Source organism: Panulirus ornatus, chromosome 22 (assembly GCF_036320965.1).
Source record: "Panulirus ornatus isolate Po-2019 chromosome 22, ASM3632096v1, whole genome shotgun sequence".
In the NCBI taxonomy this organism is placed as follows: Eukaryota; Metazoa; Arthropoda; class Malacostraca; order Decapoda; family Palinuridae; genus Panulirus; species Panulirus ornatus.
In genome coordinates, this window is record NC_092245.1 from 1,143,196 (window position 1) to 1,164,328 (window position 21,133).

The 21,133-nt window shown below is 38.1% G+C and overlaps 1 protein-coding gene across 1 annotated transcript in view; it reads left to right on the forward strand.

Moving 5' to 3' along the window:
- Positions 1-15,067, forward strand: part of LOC139756468 (ras-like GTP-binding protein RhoL) — a 203,156-nt gene extending 188,089 nt beyond the window's left edge. The window contains exon 5 of the mRNA XM_071675921.1: positions 14,481-15,067. Coding sequence (XP_071532022.1) covers positions 14,481-14,680 — 200 coding nt within the window. The 3' untranslated portion in view covers positions 14,681-15,067. The remainder of the gene's footprint in view (positions 1-14,480) is intronic.
- Positions 15,068-21,133: the final 6,066 nt, after the last annotated feature.

Consider the following 21,133-nt stretch of genomic DNA (forward strand, 5'->3'; position numbering starts at 1 on the left):
TGTCATGTAAACGTATCTCTTACCTTCCCAGAAAGAATCAGGCACCAGTTTTGTCTTCTCTGCCAATGATATCTCTCTCTCTCTCTCTCTCTCTCTCTCTCTCTCTCTCTCTCTCTCTCTCTCTCTCTCTCTCTCTCTCTCTCTCTCTCTCTCTCTCTCTCTCTCTCTCTCTCTCTCTCTCTCTCTCTCTCTCTCTCTCTCTCTCTCTCTCTCTCTCTCTCTCTCTCTCTCTCTCTCTCTCTCTCTCTCATAAACACCCACTCTAAAGTTGTCTTTAGTTTTGACGATACGGAGGTACTGGTGGTACTAGACACCCAGGAAGATGCATCCCACATGAAAAAAGTTCTTGGAAAGCTGGGAAGATGATATTCACATGTCTGCCATCTGTATATGCTCAAACTGGCAGGGACTCCACCAGTGCACTGTTCACGATGGCAACACACTGTCTTCACAGAGCGATCACAGCATGTCGTTACTGCCCATGACCCTTACCAGATTGGTGTGTCACTACCACTCGTTGCTTTCCTGCAAGATGCTCGTCGCTACAGCTAAAAGGGGAAACCATTTTGCAACATAATGAAATAAAAGATGAAGATGTGCTATGGGCGATAAATGGAATAAAAGTTGATAAAAGGGCAGGTCCAGATCAGTTTTAAGGACGAACGCTGGCAGAGGCGAAAAATGAAATAGTTAAAAACCTTGTTTACTCTTTTCAATAGGTCAGATGCTACGGGAAATGTTTCATCGGAATGGAAAGTTGCCGGTATTAAACTGATATTCATAAAAGATAATTGATAATTGCCCAGAAATTATCGTCCAATTAGCTTAATGTCTGTAGTTGGTAAACTAAAGGATGCCATCATTCGTTAATAAGACTCTTAAACCATTTAGAGAACCGCCACTTAATAAGCATTTCCCAGCATGATTTTCGACGACGAAATCGCTCGACAGATAAATGTACTTGATTTCTTTTACGAAATAATCGCCACGCATGATGAGAGCAAAGCAGCTAATGTCATGTATTTAGATTTTCAATCAGCATTCGACTGAGTTCCATATCAAAAGTTGCATGGATAAGTTGAGTACATGGTACATATTTTGTTGAACTTCGACAGTTAGAAATTGTCTGACTGTCTGTGAACAACGAGTAGTGATTAACTGTCAAGCTTTTGAATGTTTAGACGTAACAAATAGTGTGCCACAGAGATCATTCTTAGAAGCGTTTCTCATTTTCATTTGTATTAATGATATTGAAAATATGCTGCATTGTAGGGTAACTAAATTCTTGGATATTGATAAGTTTGGAAATAAATCTATTTCTTCAAACTGACATAAAAGAATGACGGATTGGGTCAACAGATGGCGAATTCATTTCAGAAATGATATATGCAAAGTTTTGCATACCGGTAGTAAAACTCAAGGTGCTAATTACAATAAAATTCTGTTGAGCCTTAAAGGTTAAATGAGGAAGAGGACTTGGATGAAATAATCTCTAACGACCTAAAGCCAAGTAAGCAGTGCACATAAGCAGTTTAATATCGAAAAAAAACTCTTGGAATCATGGGTAGGGCTTTCGAATCTAAGTCTACTGAAATTATCCTCGCTCTTTACAACTCATTGGTGCGTCCCCATCTCGAATGCTGTTCGCTCTACTTGAGGAAAGACGTAGAAAGAACGAAAAGAGTATAGAGGCGAACTTCCAAGATGATCCCCTGCTTGAGAAACAAATTTATGAGAGCCGATTAAATCAATTAAATGTATTTAGAAAAGCGATGAAGGGGTGATTTAAAACAAGTATTCAAAATCATTTTAAAGGTTTCGATAATCTCAATCAACGAACTCGTGGACAAGCGTTCCACCCTATGTGAGGCCAAGTACCGGAAAGGGATCAAAGTACGACTCTTAAACGACAGCATTTGATGGACACCACGAAAATTCTTAAACATCACAGCAGCCACAGCATTCTTTGAATAAAAGACGCAGTTTATATAAAGTAACATTTCTCCCTAACTCAACAACCAGCAAGAGAGTCAAGTCAGAAGCTTGAGATTATTTGGTCCCTCCAGCCGTCAAACAGGATAGCAGATAGGGACCCAGGGTGGCTGGTCTCGCACGTGAGATTAGACATCCTGCAGCCCCTTCAGCCTTCCCTACCCGTCATGGAGTACACAGCTGTCTCTATAATTTTAGTTTTTCCTCACTCTGCCTGTATCATATTCAGTGGTATCAAGATTCCATTTCTGTGATGATGCCCGAAGGAGGACGAAAGCTCCTTGGGTAAGCTCTGAAATATGGTGAAAATGGCTATCTGAAAAAAAGAAAGTATGTTTGAGAAAAGAGATGTGGATGCCTGATTTTGAGTGAAACCAAGCTCACGGATAAAGGGGAAGAATGGTTAGGAAACGTCTTGGGAGTAAAGGCAGGGTTCGGTGAGAAGACAAGAGTGAAAGGAGTAGTACTACTCCTAAAGCAGGAATTGTGGGAGTGTGTGATAAGGTATAATGGAGTAAATACTGGATTGATGTGGGTAAAACTGAAAGTGAATGGAGAGAGATGGGTGATTATTGCTGCATATGCACCTGATCATGAGAAGAAAAATCATGAGACGCAAGTGTTTTAGGAGCAGTTGAGTGAGTGTGTCAGCAGTTTTGATGGACGAAACCCGATATCAGTGATGGGTGATATAGATGCGAAGGTGAGTAATGTTGCAGTTGAGGGTACAATTGGGGTACATTCAGTATTCAGTGTTGCGAATGAAAATGGTGATGAACTTGTGGAATTTTATGCAGAAATAACAATGGTGATTGGGAATACCTGGTGTAAAAAGATATACATGCTATTTCATGTGTAGCGGGGTGGCACGAGAATGGATGAAGGGAGCAAGTATGAATATATACATGTGTATATATGTATATGTTTGTGTCTGTGTATGTATTTGTATGTATACGTTGAATCTATAGGTATGTATATGTACGTGTGAGGGCGCTTATGTATACACATGTGCATGTGGGTGGGTTGGGCTATTTCGTCTGTTTCCTTACGCTGCCTCGCTAACGCAGTGGAAAGCGATTAAGTATAATGGAAAAGGAAAAAGAAATAGAAATATATATATATATATATATATATATATATATATATATATATATATATATATATATATATATATATATATATATATATTTTCTTTTTTTTTTTTTTTCCTTTGTCGCTGTCTCCCGCGTTTGCGAGGTAGCGCAAGAAAACAGACGAAAGAAATGGCCCAACCCACCCCCATACACATGTATATACATACGTCCACACACGCAAATATACATACCTACACAGCTTTCCATGGTTTACCCCAGACGCTTCACATGCCCTGATTCAATCCACTGACAGCACATCAACCCCAGTATACCACATCGCTCCAATTCACTCTATTCCTTGCCCTCCTTTCACCCTCCTGCATGTTCAGGCCCCGATCACACAAAATCTTTTTCACTCCATCTTTCCACCTCCAATTTGGTCTCCCTCTTCTCCTCGTTCCCTCCACCTCCGACACATATATCCTTTTGGTCAATCTTTCCTCACTCATTCTCTCCATGTGCCCAAACCATTTCAAAACACCCTCTTCTGCTCTCTCAACCACGCTCTTTTTATTTCCACACATCTCTCTTACCCTTACGTTACTTACTCGATCAAACCACCTCACACCACACATAGTCCTCAAACATCTCATTTCCAGCACATCCATCCTCCTGCGCACAATTCTATCCATAGCCCACGCCTCGCAACCATACAACATTGTTGGAACCACTATTCCTTCAATTATTATTTTTTATTATACTTTGTCGCTGTCTCCCGCGTTTGCGAGGTAGCGCAAGGAAACAGACGAAAGAAATGGCCCAACCCCCCCCCCCATACACATGTATATACATACGTCCACACACGCAAATATACATACCTACACAGCTTTCCATGGTTTACCCCAGACGCTTCACATGCCCTGCTTCAATCCACTGACAGCACGTCAACCCCGGTATACCACATCGCTCCAATTCACTCTATTCCTTGCCCTCCTTTCACCCTCCTGCATGTTCAGGCCCCGATCACACAAAATCTTTTTCACTCCATCTTTCCACCTCCAATTTGGTCTCCCTCTTCTCCTTGTTCTCTCCACCTCCGACACATATCCTCTTGGTCAATCTTTCCTCACTCATCCTCTCCATGTGCCCAAACCACTTCAAAACACCCTCTTCTGCTCTCTCAACCATGCTCTTTTTATTTCCACACATCTCTCTTACCCTTACGTTACTCACTCGATCAAACCACCTCACACCACACATTGTCCTCAAACATCTCATTTCCAGCACATCCATCCTCCTGCGCACAACTCTATCCATAGCCCACGCCTCGCAACCATACAACATTGTTGGAACCACTATTCCTTCAAACATACCCATTTTTGCTTTTCGATATAATGTTCTCGACTTCCACACATTCTTCAAGGCTCCCGGAATTTTCGCCCCCTCCCCCACCCTATAATCCACTTCCGCTTCCATGGTTCCATCCGCTGCCAGATCCACTCCCATATATCTAAAACACTTCACTTCCTCCAGTTTTTCTCCATTCAAACTCACCTCCCAATTGACTTGACCCTCAACCCTATTGTACCTAATAACCTTGCTCTTATTCACATTTACTCTTAACTTTCTTCTTTCACACACTTTACCAAACTCAGTCACCAGCTTCTGCAGTTTCTCACATGAATCAGCCACCAGCGTTGTATCATCACCGAACAACAACTGACTCACTTCCCAAGCTCTCTCATCCACAACAGACTTCATACTTGCCAATCTTTCCAAAACTCTTGCATTCACCTCCCTAACAACCCCATCCATAAACAAATTAAACAACCATGAAGACATCACACACCCCTGCCGCAAACCTACATTCATTGAGAACCAATCACTTTCCTCTCTTCCTACACGTACACATGCCTTACATCCTCGATAAAAACTTTTCACTGCTTCTAACAACTTGCCTCCCACACCATATATTCTTAATACCTTCCACAGAGCATCTCTATCAACTCTATCATATGCCTTCTCCAGATCCATAAATGCTACATACAAATCCATTTGCTTTTCTAAGTATTTCTCACATACATTCTACAAAGCAAACACCTGATCCACACATCCTCTACCACTTCTGAAACCACACTGCTCTTCCCCAATCTGATGCTCTGTACATGCCTTCACCCTCTCAATCAATACCCTCCCATATAATTTACCAGGAAAACTCAACAAACTTATACCTCTGTAATTTGAGCACTCACTCTTATCCCCTTTGCCTTTGTACAATGGCACTATGCACGCATTCCGCCAATCCTCAGGCACCTCACCGTGAGTCATACATACATTAAATAACCTTACCAACCAGTCAACAATACATTCACCACCTTTTTTAATAAATATATATATATATATATATATATATATATATATATATATATATATATATATATATATATATATATATATATATATATATATATATATATATAGGGGAGAAAGAATACTTCCCACGTATTCCATGCGTGTAGTAAAAGGCGACTAAAAGGGGAGGGAGCGGGGGGCTGGAAATCCTCCCCTCTCATTATTTTTTTCTTTGATTTTCCAAAAGAAGGAACAGAGAAGGGGGCCAGGTGAGGATATTCCCTCAAAGGCCCAGTTCTCTGTTCTTAAAGCTACCTCGCTAACGCGGGAAATGGCGGATAGTGTAAAAGAAAAAAAAAGAAAGAATATATATATATATATATATATATATATATATATATATATATATATATATATATATATATATATATATATATATATATATATATATTTTTTTTTTTTTTTTTTTTTTATACTTTGTCGCTGTCTCCCGCGTTTGCGAGGTAGCGCAAGAAAACAGACGAAAGAAATGGCCCAACCCCCCCCCATACACATGTATATACATACATCCACACACGCAAATATACATACCTACACAGCTTTCCATGGTTTACCCCAGACGCTTCACATGCCTTGATTCAATCCACTGACAGCACGTCAACCCCGGTATACCACATCGCTCCAATTCACTCTATTCCTTGCCCTCCTTTCACCCTCCTGCATGTTCAGGCCCCGATCACACAAAATCTTTTTCACTCCATCTTTCCACCTCCAATTTGGTCTCCCTCTTCTCCTCGTTCCCTCCACCTCGGACACATATATCCTCTTGGTCAATCTTTCCTCACTCATTCTCTCCATGTGCCCAAACCACTTCAAAACACCCTCTTCTGCTCTCTCAACCACGCTCTTTTTATTTCCACACATCTCTCTTACCCTTACGTTACTCACTCGATCAAACCACCTCACACCACACATTGTCCTCAAACATCTCATTTCCAGCACATCCATCCTCCTGCGCACAACTCTATCCATAGCCCACGCCTCGCAACCATACAACATTGTTGGAACCACTATTCCTTCAAACATACCCATTTTTGCTTTCCGAGATAATGTTCTCGACTTCCACACATTCTTCAAGGCCCCCAGAATTTTCGCCCCCTCCCCCACCCTATGATCCACTTCCGCTTCCATGGTTCCATCCGCTGCCAGATCCACTCCCAGATATCTAAAACACTTCACTTCCTCCAGTTTTTCTCCATTCAAACTCACCTCCCAATTTACTTTACCCTCAACCCTACTGTACCTAATAACCTTGCTCTTATTCACATTTACTCTTAACTTTCTCCTTCCACACACTTTACCAAACTCAGTCACCAGCTTCTGCAGTTTCTCACATGAATCAGCCACCAGCGTTGTATCATCAGCGAACAACAACTGACTCACTTCCCAAGCTCTCTCATCCCCAACAGACTTCATACTTGCCCCTCTTTCCAAAACTCTTGCATTTACCTCCCTAACAACCCCATCCATAAACAAATTAAACAACCATGGAGACATCACACACCCCTGCCGCAAACCTACATTCACTGAGAACCAATCACTTTCCTCTCTTCCTACACGTACACATGCCTTACATCCTCGATAAAAACTTTTCACTGCTTCTAACAACTTTCCTCCCACACCATATATTCTTAATACCTTCCACAGAGCATCTCTATCAACTCTATCATATGCCTTCTCCAGATCCATAAATGCTACATACAAATCCATTTGCTTTTCTAAGTATTTCTCACATACATTCTTCAAAGCAAACACCTGATCCACACATCCTCTACCACTTCTGAAACCACACTGCTCTTCCCCAATCTGATGCTCTGTACATGCCTTCACCCTCTCAATCAATACCCTCCCATATAATTTACCAGGAATACTCAACAAACTTATACCTCTGTAATTTGAGCACTCACTCTTATCCCCTTTGCCTTTGTACAATGGCAGTATGCACGCATTCCGCCAATCCTCAGGCACCTCACCATGAGTCATACATACATTAAATAACCTTACCAACCAGTCAACAATACAGTCACCCCCTTTTTTAATAAATTCCACTGCAATACCATCCAAACCTGCTGCCTTGCCGGCTTTCATCTTCCGCAAAGCTTTCACTACCTCTTCTCTGTTTACCAAATCATTTTCCCTAACCCTCTCACTTTGCACACCACCTCGACCAAAACACCCTATATCTGCCACTCTATCATCAAACACATTCAACAAACCTTCAAAATACTCACTCCATCTTCTCACATCACCACTACTTGTTATCACCTCCCCATTTGCGCCCTTCACTGAAGTTCCCATTTGCTCCCTTGTCTTACGCACTTTATTTACCTCCTTCCAGAACATCTTTTTATTCTCCCTAAAATTTAATGATACTCTCTCACACCAACTCTCATTTGCCCTTTTTTTCACCTCTTGCACCTTTCTCTTGACCTCCTGACTCTTTCTTTTATACATCTCCCACTCAATTGCATTTTTTCCCTGCAAAAATCGTCCAAATGCCTCTCTCTTCTCTTTCACTAATACTCTTACTTCTTCATCCCACCACTCACTACCCTTTTTAATCAACCCACCTCCCACTCTTCTCATGCCACAAGCATCTTTTGCGCAATCCATCACTGATTCCCTAAATACATCCCATTCCTCCCCCACTCCCCTTGCTTCCATTGTTCTCACCTTTTTCCATTCTGTACTCAGTCTCTCCTGGTACTTCCTCACACAGGTCTCCTTCTCAAGCTCACTTACTCTCACCACCCTCTTCACCCCAACATTCACTCTTCTTTTCTGAAAACCCATACAGATCTTCACCTTAGCCTCCACAAGATAATGATCAGACATCCCTCCAGTTGCACCTCTCAGCACATTAACATCCAAAAGTCTCTCTTTCGCACGCCTGTCAATTAACACGTAATCCAATAACGCTCTCTGGCCATCCTCCTACTTACATAAGTTTTACTTATGTATATCTCGCTTTTTAAAACCAGGGATTCCCAATCAAAATCCCTTTTCCAGCACATAAATCTACAAGCTTTTTCACCTTTCCATTTACAACCGAACACCCCATGTATAACCAATTATTCCCCAACTGCCACATTACTCACCCTTTGCATTCAAATCAAACCATCACTATAACCCGTCTCGTGCATCAAAACCACTTTAAAACACTCATTCACTGCTCCCAAAACACCCTTTCCTCTCTTGATCTTTCTTCTCATGCCCAGGGCTATCACCAATAATCACCCACCTCTCTCCATTCAAAATTCAGTTAAACCCTTATCATTCGAGATTTACTTTCTTACACTCTATCACATACTCCACCACTCCTGTTTCAGAGTATGCTACTCCAACCCTTGCTCTTGTCCTCTCACAACCCACTGACTTACTCCCAAGAGAATTCCCAAACCACCCTTCCCCCTTTAAATTAATAAAAAAATTTAAAATTAAAAAAAATAAAATTTATTTATATAATTAAAAAATTATAATTAATAATAAAAAATAAAATATATTTATTTAATTTAAAATATCTTTATTTATAAATTATAAAAAAAAAAACAAAATAAAAATTAATTTAAAATATAAAAATAAAAATAAATATAAAAAGAAAATAAATAAAATTAAAAAAAAAAATAAAAAAAATAAATAAATTGAATTTATATATATATATAAATTAAAATTTATTTAAAAAAAAATTATATTAAAAAATTAAAAAAATTAATAATAAATATTAAAAATATAAAAATAATTAAAATAATTAAAAGAAAAAAAATTAAAAAAATATAACAAATATATTAATAAATAATTTAAAAAAAAAAACATTTAAAAAATAAATTAAAATTAAAAATAAAAATTAAAGTAAAAATTTAAATATATATTTATAAATTAAAAAAAAAATTGTTTAAATATTATTAATTAAAAATAATATTAAAAATTTATTTTTAAAAAATAATTTTATTTTTTTAATTAAAAAATTTTAAAAATTATTGAAAAAAAAAAAAAAAAACTAAAAAAAAAAAAAAAAAAAAAAATTATTAATAATATTTTTTTTTTTTTTTATAATAACTTTTTATAATTTTTAAAAAAAAAAAAAAATTAAATAATAAATTATAAATAAAAATTAAAATTATTTTAAATTAAAAAAAAAATTTAAAATTTTATAAAAAAATTATTATTAATAATATTATTAAAAAAAATTTAATAAATTTTTTTTTATCTATTTATAAACAAAACAAAAAATTAAATAAAAAAAAATAATATAAAAAAAAAAAATAAAATATAAAAAATTAAATAAAAATATAAAATTAAACAATTAATTTAAAAATTTTTATTAAAATAAATAAAAAAAATAAAAAATAAAAAAAAAAAAAAATAAAAATATAAAAATAAAAAAAATAATAAAAAAAAATTTTAAAAATTGAAATTACCTTTAATTTAATATAAAAAAAAAAAATATAAAAAATAAAAAAAAAATATTAAAATAAAAATTATAAAAAAAAAAATTAAAAAAAATTTAAATTTATAAAATTAAAAAGAATTAAAAATATAAAAAAAAAAAATTTATTTATTAATTATAAAGAAAAAATTAAAAATAAAAATAAATATTATATAAAAAAAAATATTAAAAAATTTAATTATTATTATAAAATGATTTAAATAACATTATCTAATTAATAAAAAAATATTATTTGTTATTTTTATTGGTTTTTAATAAAAATATATTATAAATTAATAACAATAATAAAAAAAATTATAAAAATAAAATTAATAAAATTATATATTATAAATTTTTTTTTAAATTTATAAAAATGTAAATATAATAAAATAAAAAAAAAAAAAAAATATAATAAAATATAATTTTTTATAAACCCCTTGGTAGCTTCGTTTCACTCAGAGCCAAAACATCCAGGTTCCTTTCCTCAAACATCCTACCTATCTTTCCTTTTCTCTCATCTTGGTTACATCCACACACATTTAGACACCAAATTCTGAGCCTTCGAGGAGGATGAGCACTCACCGCGTGACTCCTTCTTCTGTTTCCTCTTTTAGAAAGTTAAAATACAAGGAGGGGAGGGTTTCTAGCACTCCGCTCCCGTCCCCTTTAGTCGCCTTCTACGACAATTGAGGAATGCGTGGGAAGTATTCTTTCCTCCTATCCCCCTATATATATATATATGTATATATATATATATATATATATATATATATATATATATATATATATATATATATATATATATATATATATATATATATATATATATATATATATATATATATATATATATATATATATATATATGTATATATATATATATATATATATATATATATATATATATATATATATATATATATATATATATATATATATATATATATATATATACGATTTTTGCAGGGAAAAAATGCAATTGAGTGGGAGATGTATAAAAGACAGGCGCGCGAAAGAGAGACTTTTGGATGTTAATGTGCTGAGAGGTGCAACTGGAGGGATGTCTGATCATTATCTTGTGGAGGCTAAGGTGAAGATTTGTATGGGTTTTCAGAAAAGAAGAGTGAATGTTGGGGTGAAGAGGGTGGTGAGAGTAAGTGAGCTTGGGAAGGAGACTTGTGTGAGGAAGTTCCAGGAGAGACTGAGTACAGAATAGAAAAAGGTGAGAACAATGGAAGTTTGGGGAGTGGGGGAGGAATGGGATGTATTTAGGGAATCAGTGATGGATTGCGCAAAAGATGCTTGTGGCATGAGAAGAGTGGGAGGTGGGTTGATTAAAAAGGGTAGTGAGTGGTGGGATGAAGAAGTAAGAGTATTAGTGAAAGAGAAGAGAGAGGCATTTGGACGATTTTTGCAGGGAAAAAATGCAATTGAGTGGGAGACGTATAAAAGAAAGAGACAGGAGGTCAAGAGAAAGGTGCAAGAGGTGAAAAAAAGGGCAAATGAGAGTTGGGGTGAGAGAGTATCATTAAATTTTAGGGAGAATAAAAAGATGTTCTGGAAGGAAGTAAATAAAGTGCGTAAGACAAGGGAGCAAATGGGAACTTCAGTGAAGGGCGCAAATGGGGAGGTGATAACAAGTAGTGGTGATGTGAGAAGGAGATGGAGTGAGTATTTTGAAGGTTTGTTGAATGTGTTTGATGATAGAGTGGCAGATATAGGGTGTTTTGGTCGAGGTGGTGTGCAAAGTGAGAGGGTTAGGGAAAATGATTTGGTAAACAGAGAAGAGGTAGTAAAAGCTTTGCGGAAGATGAAAGCCGGCAAGGCAGCAGGTTTGGATGGTATTGCAGTGGAATTTATTTAAAAAAGGGGGTGACTGTATTGTTGACTGGTTGGTAAGGTTATTTAATGTATGTATGACTCATGGTGAGGTGCCTGAGGATTGGCGGAATGCGTGCATAGTGCCATTGTACAAAGGCAAAGGGGATAAGAGTGAGTGCTCAAATTACAGAGGTATAAGTTTGTTGAGTATTCCTGGTAAATTATATGGGAGGGTATTGATTGAGAGGGTGAAGGCATGTACAGAGTACAGATTGGGGAAGAGCAGTGTGGTTTCAGAAGTGGTAGAGGATGTGTGGATCAGGTGTTTGCTTTGAAGAATGTATGTGAGAAATACTTAGAAAAGCAAATGGATTTGTATGTAGCATTTATGGATCTGGAGAAGGCATACGATAGAGTTGATAGAGATGCTCTGTGGAAGGTATTAAGATTATATGGTGTGGGAGGAAAGTTGTTAGAAGCAGTGAAAAGTTTTTATCGAGGATGTAAGGCATGTGTACGTGTAGGAAGAGAGGAAAGTGATTGGTTCTCAGTGAATGTAGGTTTGCGGCAGGGGTGTGTGATGTCTCCATGGTTGTTTAATTTGTTTATCGATGGGGTTGTTAGGGAGGTAAATGCAAGAGTTTTGGAATGAGGGGCAAGTATGAAGTCTGTTGGGGATGAGAGAGCTTGGGAAGTGAGTCAGTTGTTGTTCGCTGATGATACAGCGCTGGTGGCTGATTCATGTGAGAAACTACAGAAGCTGGTGACTGAGTTTGGTAAAGTGTGTGGAAGAAGAAAGTTAAGAGTAAATGTGAATAAGAGCAAGGTTATTAGGTACAGTAGGGTTGAGGGTCAAGTCAATTGGGAGGTGAGTTTGAATGGAGAAAAACTGGAGGAAGTGAAGTGTTTTAGATATCTGGGAGTGGATCTGGCAGCGGATGGAACCATGGAAGCGGAAGTGGATCATAGGGTGGGGGAGGGGGCGAAAATTCTGGGGGCCTTGAAGACTGTGTGGAAGTCGAGAACATTATCTCGGAAAGCAAAAATGGGTATGTTTGAAGGAATAGTGGTTCCAACAATGTTGTATGGTTGCGAGGCGTGGGCTATGGATAGAGTTGTGCGCACGAGGATGGATGTGCTGGAAATGAGATGTTTGAGGACAATGTGTGGTGTGAGGTGGTTCGATCGAGTGAGTAACGTAAGGGTAAGAGAGATGTGTGGAAATAGAAAGAGCGTGGTTGAGAGAGCAGAAGAGGGTGTTTTGAAGTGGTTTGGGCACATGGAGAGAATGAGTGAGGAAAGATTGACCAAGAGGATATATGTGTCGGAGGTGGAGGGAACGAGGAGAAGAGGGAGACCAAATTGGAGGTGGAAAGATGGAGTGAAAAAGATTTTGTGTGATCGGGGCCTGAACATGCAGGAGGGTGAAAGGAGGGCAAAGAATAGAGTGAATTGGAGCGATGTGGTATACCGGGTTGACGTGCTGTCAGTGGATTGAATCAAGGCATGTGAAGCGTCTGGGGTAAACCATGGAAAGCTGTGTAGGTATGTATATTTGTGTGTGTGGACGTATGTATATACATGTGTATATATATATCAGTTACGCATTAGAGTAGGAGAGATGATCAAAGGGCATTATTAGATTACGCGTTAATTGTCTGGCGTGTGATAGAGAGACTTTTGGATGTTAATGTGCTGAGAGGGGCAGTTGGTGGGATATATGATCACTATCTCGTGTAAGCAAAGGCGAAGATTTGTAAGTGTTTTCAAAAAAGAGGAAAGAAGAGAATGGTGAAAGTAAGTGAGCTTGCGAAGGAGACTTGTACGATGAAGTACCAGGAGAGACTGAGCGTAGAATGGCAAAAGGCGAGAGCAAATGACGCGAGGGGAGTGGTTGAGGAATGGGATGTATATAGGGAAGCAGTGATGTCATGTGAAAGAGATGCATGTGGCATTAGAAAGGTGACGGTGGGCAGATTAGAAAGAGTAGTGAGTTCTGGGATGAATAAGTAAAGCTGCTAGTGAAAGACAAAAGAATGGTGTTTGATCGATACTTCCCAGGAAGAAGTGCAAATGATTGGGAGATGTATATGAGAAAGTGGCAAGTCAAGAGGAAGCTGCAAGGGTTGAAAAAGAGGGCAAATGAGAGTTAGCGTGAGAGAGTATCATCAAGATTTAGGAAGAATTTACTTTCTTACACTCTATCACACACTTCCACAACTTCTGCTTCAGGAGTAATGCTAGTCCTTTCTTAGATCTTGTCCTCTCACCATCTCCTGACTTTACTCCCAAGACATTTCCAAACAATTCTACCCCTTTACACTTGAGCTTCGTTTCACTCAGAGCCAGAACTTTCATGTTTCTTTCCCAAAACATATTACCTGTCTCTTCTCTCTTTTATTCTTGGTTACGTCCACACACATTCAGACACCCCAAATGAGTTTTCGAAGAGGATAAGCACTTCCCGCTTGACCCCTTCTTCTGTTTCCTCTTTTAGAAATCAAAATACAAGAATGGAAGGGTTTCTCGCCCCATGCACAAGCCCCCTTTAGTCGCCTTCTACGACATGCAGGGAATAAGGACGTACTCTTTCTCCCCTACCTCATGTATCAATCTTTCTTTGCACGTTAGTCTGTCCCATGTACTTCTACAGAACGAAGGTCTTTCTTTTGTAACTAGTTGTGGGTTCTGTATACTCGCCTTCTGTAAGAGTATCATCAAGTCTGGTCATCGTTTCAACGCAATTTTCTTTTCAGGGACCAAGTCTGACCTGCGCAGGGAAACATCCCCTGAACACACTGTGACGAAAACTGAGGCCAAGAAGATGGCACATTCGCTCAACATGTACGGCTACGTGGAATGTTCCGCCAAGCTGATGACTGGCTGTGATGACGTCTTCCAGACCGCTGTCAGAGCCACCTTCAAGAAGCGTGCAATTCCGTGTGTCCTATTGTGAAGCATTGGCTTTATTAGAAGTGATTTAGGGCTCCGTATGACCATAGTGCGAGTACGAGATTCAAAAATATACTTTAGTTGTGATGACCAAATGCGCTTCCTTGTACTGTAGATATCTGTCCTTGCTTGGCTATTGGACTGTTGATATTGGTATTACCTTGATATTATCTCCTGTAGACAACCAACCTCAGATTATCAATCTACTTAGTGAACAATTATTCCACAGGTGAAGAACTCGTCACTAGTGCGTCAAACCTCTTTCTTGCCTCCTGGTGATAATTGCTGACATTAGGACATCGTCGTAGCTTTAAGTCTGTATATTGTTCACTGATCTCTTGACTTAAACTGTGATGTAATCTTTATAAATGGTGTTTCCTCCTCATTGCCACATGAACATTTCTTTCTGATCATTACCCAGAACATGTGATTGTAATGTTATCTGAGAACCTTGTACCATGAGAGTTAGTGATAAATGCCTTAGTAAATACGTATACACAAACACACACACACACACACACACACACACACACACACACACACACACATATATATATATATATATATATATATATATATATATATATATATATATATATATATATATATATATATATATATATATATATATATATATATATATATATATATATACATATATAAATATCAAATTATAAAGATTTACGTCTTGATATGTTGTGTGTGTGTGTGTGTGTGTGTGTGTGTGTGTGTGTGTTTGATCATGGTGATAGATTGACTTTAGAACTATAAATTGCCAGGGTCATTAAGGCCGTCAACGTCAAGTTACATCCACCAACCGAAAGAAATCTTTAACACCTTCAGGCGTTAATGACCAAAGACTCTCCACTGTGTATGTGGCTCTTGATCATACATTATGTTTATTCAGATATAAAATCACAGAAGAATGAGAATTCTATTGTGGTTTAATGCATATACTAGATCACGGGCACAATTATGACCTCTTGCAATATACCAGTGTGTGTGCTGTCACTCGTGGGATGAAAGAGAACTCAATTATTTTCTTACACAGCTGATGGGGGAGGAATTTTCCTTTGCTCTACACAGTCGATGAAAATAAGCGCAAAGAAGATTTTTTCGCCCTGAGATGAAATTGAAATCTATCTTTTTTTTTTTTTAGTTTCCAATCTCAAATGTTAAGGAAAACAGATTATGACCGAATGGCAAAAGTATGACCTTTCCACCATCCAGGAAATATGAGCGAGAGTAACTTCATCAGTAGTGTGGGTTGTAACACTGTCTGGACCCAGCACCTGGCAATGGCCTGTAACACCGTCAGGACCAAACACCTGTCCATGGGATGTAACACCTTTTGGACCCAGCACTTGTCCATTGGCTGTAACACCGACCACACGAAGCACCTATCCACCATGGGTTGTAACACCGACCACACGAAGCACCTAACCACCATGGGTTGTAACACCGACCACACGAAGCACTTAACCACCATGATTTGTAACACCGGCCGGACACAACTCCTAAGGATTTCCAACCTGCACTAGTGATGAAAGCATTAAGTCAGGAGAAATTCAGTTCCGTGTGCAGACTTACCATCAATTTATGGAATTATTTTCACGTCATTATTGTGTTTGGCATACCTTGAGCTGAATATGATCAGGAAGCGTAGCTTTTCCCGTAATCACTGTGAAACACAAAACATTTTGGAGTTTAATGGGCAATATTTTAGATGTGCAATACCTTATTAGAGCTTACCAGTGATACCGGAAACTCGCTGATCATTACTGAAGCCACAATAAATTTAATGCAAGGTTTATATAATGGATGACACATAACCACCAGATACAGCTGTGTTCTGCGAGAGTAACCTTCTGGAATGGATTTGAAATATTTTTCTGGAAAGTTGAATAATTATGAATAATCCGAATAGCATTGGAATGAGGGCAGTTAAGGGTTCCGGCGAAAATTATACGCTTATTGTTCGTTTTCTGGGAGAGCTTAACAGAGAAAAAGTTCTTTCGTTTTCGCATTGTTCTTTTTTTAAGGTTGAGAGGTTGGTGGAAGTGGAGTGTTTTAGACACTTGGTGGTGGACATAACCTTAGACATATGACATAACATCGGAGCAGAAGTGAATCATAGGGTGGGTGAGGGGACAATGATCCTGGGTGCAATGAGGAGGTCCCTGTCAGCAAGGGCAAAGACGGATGCTGTATGGGTGAGAGGTCTGGGGTTCTATGGAGAAAAGAACGGAACAGAGCAGATGTGTTGCAAGTTGAATGTTTCAGGACCGTAAGTGGCGCGAAGAAGGTTGTACTTGCGAAGATTAATGATATGAGACGAAGATGTAATAGTACGAGGATTGTGATTGGAAGAGCTGAATTGAAATGGTTTGGACAGATGAAGACGGTGAGTGAAGGAAGAATGACTAAAAGAATACATACGGAAAAGTGGAGACTACAAGCTAATGGATATAGAAAGATGGATTGAAAGAGGGTTTGAGTTATCAGGGCTTGAACATGCAAGGGGATGAGAGGCGTGTAAGGGATAGAGCGAACTGTTGCTATGTCGTGTACAAAGGACTCGCCAGGACGTGGGAAATGGTCATGGAAAAATGTGAAAAACCTATGGAGACTTGACTATGGATAGGAGGCTCTTCGGTGCATTATGTATTACAGACAAAGACTGCATTTGAGCAAATGAGGCCGTTCTCGTCTGTTCTTGGCGGTAACTTGCTGTGCAGGAAAAGGTAGATGGGTATAAATATACTAACGGAACTTACCAAGTCGAGTGTAATTACTCTTGGTGTTGCCATAGAATTTGATTTTCAAAGAATACAGTAAATCAGTTTTCATTGTCTACAGGATTTGTCAATATTGAAACATGTCCAAAGACCTTACAGAAAATGAAATTCTTATTTGCCAAAGCTTGTGTTTATGTTTACAGCAACTATAATAAAATGAAGAGTAGTAACATATCCCATCGTTTTATGTGTGCCTCCCGCTACTTGAAGAATGATAAGGATATACAAAGAAGCAGACAAACCTGATTCTGTTGTTATTCTTGATGAATGTAGTTACAATAAGGAAATCAGAGAAATGCTAAGTTTTGAAAATACGTGCAGGGAAATACATAAAGATCCCACAGCCTTAGCCACTAAGAATTTCAGCTCATCCATGATATCATTGCTCTGAAAACAAACCGGAATGGATGAAATTATTTTCAGCTGTCATTTCTGGTTTGACATACAAATATGTTTTGGTGCAGATCTATGTGCCAGGTCGTGTTCCATGCCCTGTGATCAGGTCTGACGGTGTATTTGATTTTATGAATTGTCCAAATGGATATGTAAGTTGTTGCCTCACGTAGTAGGCACACATTTCAAAATTCTATTCAAAAGCCAATGAGGACTGATTAGGTGCAGCATTTAAGAAATCACAATATTCTTTGCCCACTTACTGGTTTTGGTGTGGATTCTCTTTTTACAAGATTTTGCTTGCTAAATTACCTTCAGAAGCTGCACGAACTAGAATTTCCTTTGAGTCATAAACGTATTTCTTAAACTTTCAGAACATTTTAAAATGTACAGTGCTTTCAAATTCAGATATAAGTTTTATGAAAGAAAGACAGTTTTGCAATATATAAATCGTTTTCACCAATTATTCAAATCTGTTTATGTAATATTTCGACACTAGGATTGTTCCTAATGTATGTAACTTCACGTTACCCTGGTACAGAAGGACTGATGATAATTCATATATATCTATAGCCTTCAAATGAAGATCTCAGAAGGGATTTGAAAAACTTTGATAACTTGTTACATACTGCAACTTTCGAAATTGAAGACGATGAAGATTTCATCATATATATATATATATATATATATATATATATATATATATATATATATATATATATATATATATATATATATATATATATATATATATATATATATATATACATATATATATATATATATATATATATATATATATATATATATATATATATATATATATATATATATATATATATATATATATACATATATATATATATCTTGTGGAGGCTAAGGTGAAGATTTGTATGGATTTTCAGAAAAAAAGAGTGAATGTTGGGGTGAAGAGGGTGGTGAGAGTAAGTGAGCTTGGGAAGGAGACTTGTGTGAGGAAGTACCAGGAGAGAATGAGTACAGAATGGAAAAAGGTGAGAACAATGGAAGTAAGGGGAGTGGGGGAGGAATGGGATGTATTTAGGGAATCAGTAATGGATTGCGCAAAAGATGCTTGTGGCATGAGAAGAGTGGGAGGTGGGTTGATTAGAAAGGGTAGTGAGTGGTGGGATGAAGAAGTAAGATTATTAGTGAAAGAGAAGAGAGAGGCATTTGGACGATTTTTGCAGGGAAAAAATGCAATTGAGTGGGAGATGTATAAAAGAAAGAGACAGGAGGTCAAGAGAAAGGTACAAGAGGTGAAAAAGAGGGCAAATGAGAGTTGGGGTGAGAGAGTATCATTAAATTTTAGGGAGAATAAAAAGATGTTCTGGAAGGAGGTAAATAAAGTGCGTAAGACAAGGGAGCAAATGGGAACTTCAGTGAAGGGCGCAAATGGGGAGGTGATAACAAGTAGTGGTGATGTGAGAAGGAGATGGAGTGAGTATTTTGATGGTTTGTTGAATGTGTTTGATGATAGAGTGGCAGATATAGGGTGTTTTGGTCGAGGTGGTGTGCAAAGTGAGAGGGTTAGGGAATATGATTTGGTAAACAGAGTAGAGGTAGTAAAAGCTTTGCGGAAGATGAAAGCCGGCAAGGCAGCAGGTTTGGATGGTATTGCAGTGGAATTTATAAAAAAAGGGGGTGACCGTATTATTGACTGGTTGGTAAGGTTATTTAATGTATGTATGACTCATGGTGAGGTGCCTGAGGATTGGCGGAATGCGTGCACAGTGCCATTGTACAAAGGCAAAGGGGATAAGAGTGAGTGCTCAAATTACAGAGGTATAAGTTTGTAGAGTATTCCTGGTAAATTATATGGGAGGGTATTGATTGAGAGGGTGAAGGCATGTACAGAGCATCAGATTGGGGAAGAGCAATGTGGTTTCAGAAGTGGTAGAGGATGTGTGGATCAGGTGTTTGCTTTGGAGAATGTATGTGAGAAATACTTAGAGAAGCAAATGGATTTGTATGTAGCGTTTATGGATCTGGAGAAGGCATATGATAGAGTTGATAGAGATGCTCTGTGGAAGGTATTAAGAATATATGGTGTCGGAGGCAAGTTGTTAGAAGCAGTGAAAAGTCTTTATCGAGGATGTAAGGCATGTGTACATGTAGGAAGAGAGGAAAGTGATTGGTTCTCAGTGAATGTAGGTTTGCGGCAGGGATGTGTGATGTCTCCACGGTTTTTTAATTTGTTTATGGATGGGGTTGTTAGGGAAGTGAATGCAAGAGTTTTGGAAAGAGGGGCAAGTATGAAGTCTGTTGGGGATGAGAGAGCTTGGGAAGTGAGTCAGTGAGAAGTGAGAAACTGCAGAAGCTGGTGACTGAGTTTGGTAAAGTGTGTGAAAGAAGATAGTTAAGAGTAAATGTGAATAAGAGCAAGGTAATTAGGTACAGTAGGGTTGAGGGTCAAGTCAATTGGGAGGTAAGTTTGAATGGAGAAAAACTGGAGGAAGTAAAGTGTTTAAGATATCTGGGCGTGGATCTGGCAGCGGATGGAACCATGGAAGCGGAAGTGGATCATAGGGTGGGGGAGGGGGCGAAAATCCTGGGAGCCTTGAAGAATGTGTGGAAGTCGAGAACATTATCTCGGAAAGCAAAAATGGGTATGTTTGAAGGAATAGTGGTTCCAACAATGTTGTATGGTTGCGAGGCGTGGGCTATGGATAGAGTTGTGCGCAGGAGGATGGATGTGCTGGAAATGAGATGTTTGAGGACAATGTGTGGTGTGAGGTGGTTTGATCGAGTAAGTAACGTAAGGGTAAGAGAAATGTGTGGAAATAAAAAGAGCGTGGTTGAGAGAGCAGAAGAGGGTGTTTTGAAATGGTTTGGGCACATGGAGAGAATGAGTGAGGAAAGATTGACCAAAGAGGATATATGTGTCGGAGGTGGAGGGATCGAGGAGAAGTGGGAGACCAAATTGGAGGTGGAAAGATGGAGTGAAAAAGATTTTGTGTGATCGGGGCCTGAACATGCAGGAGGGTGAAAGGAGGGCAAGGAATAGAGTGAATTGGATCGATGTGGTATACCGGGGTTGACGTGCTGTCAGTGGATTGAATCAGGGCATGTGAAGCGTCTGGGGTAAACCATGGAAAGCTGTGTAGGTATGTATATTTGCGTGTGTGGACGTGTATGTATATACATGTGTATGGGGGTGGGTTCGGCCATTTCTTTCGTCTGTTTCCTTGCGCTACCTCGCAAACGCGGGAGACAGCGACAAAGTATAAAAAAAAAAAAAAAAAAAA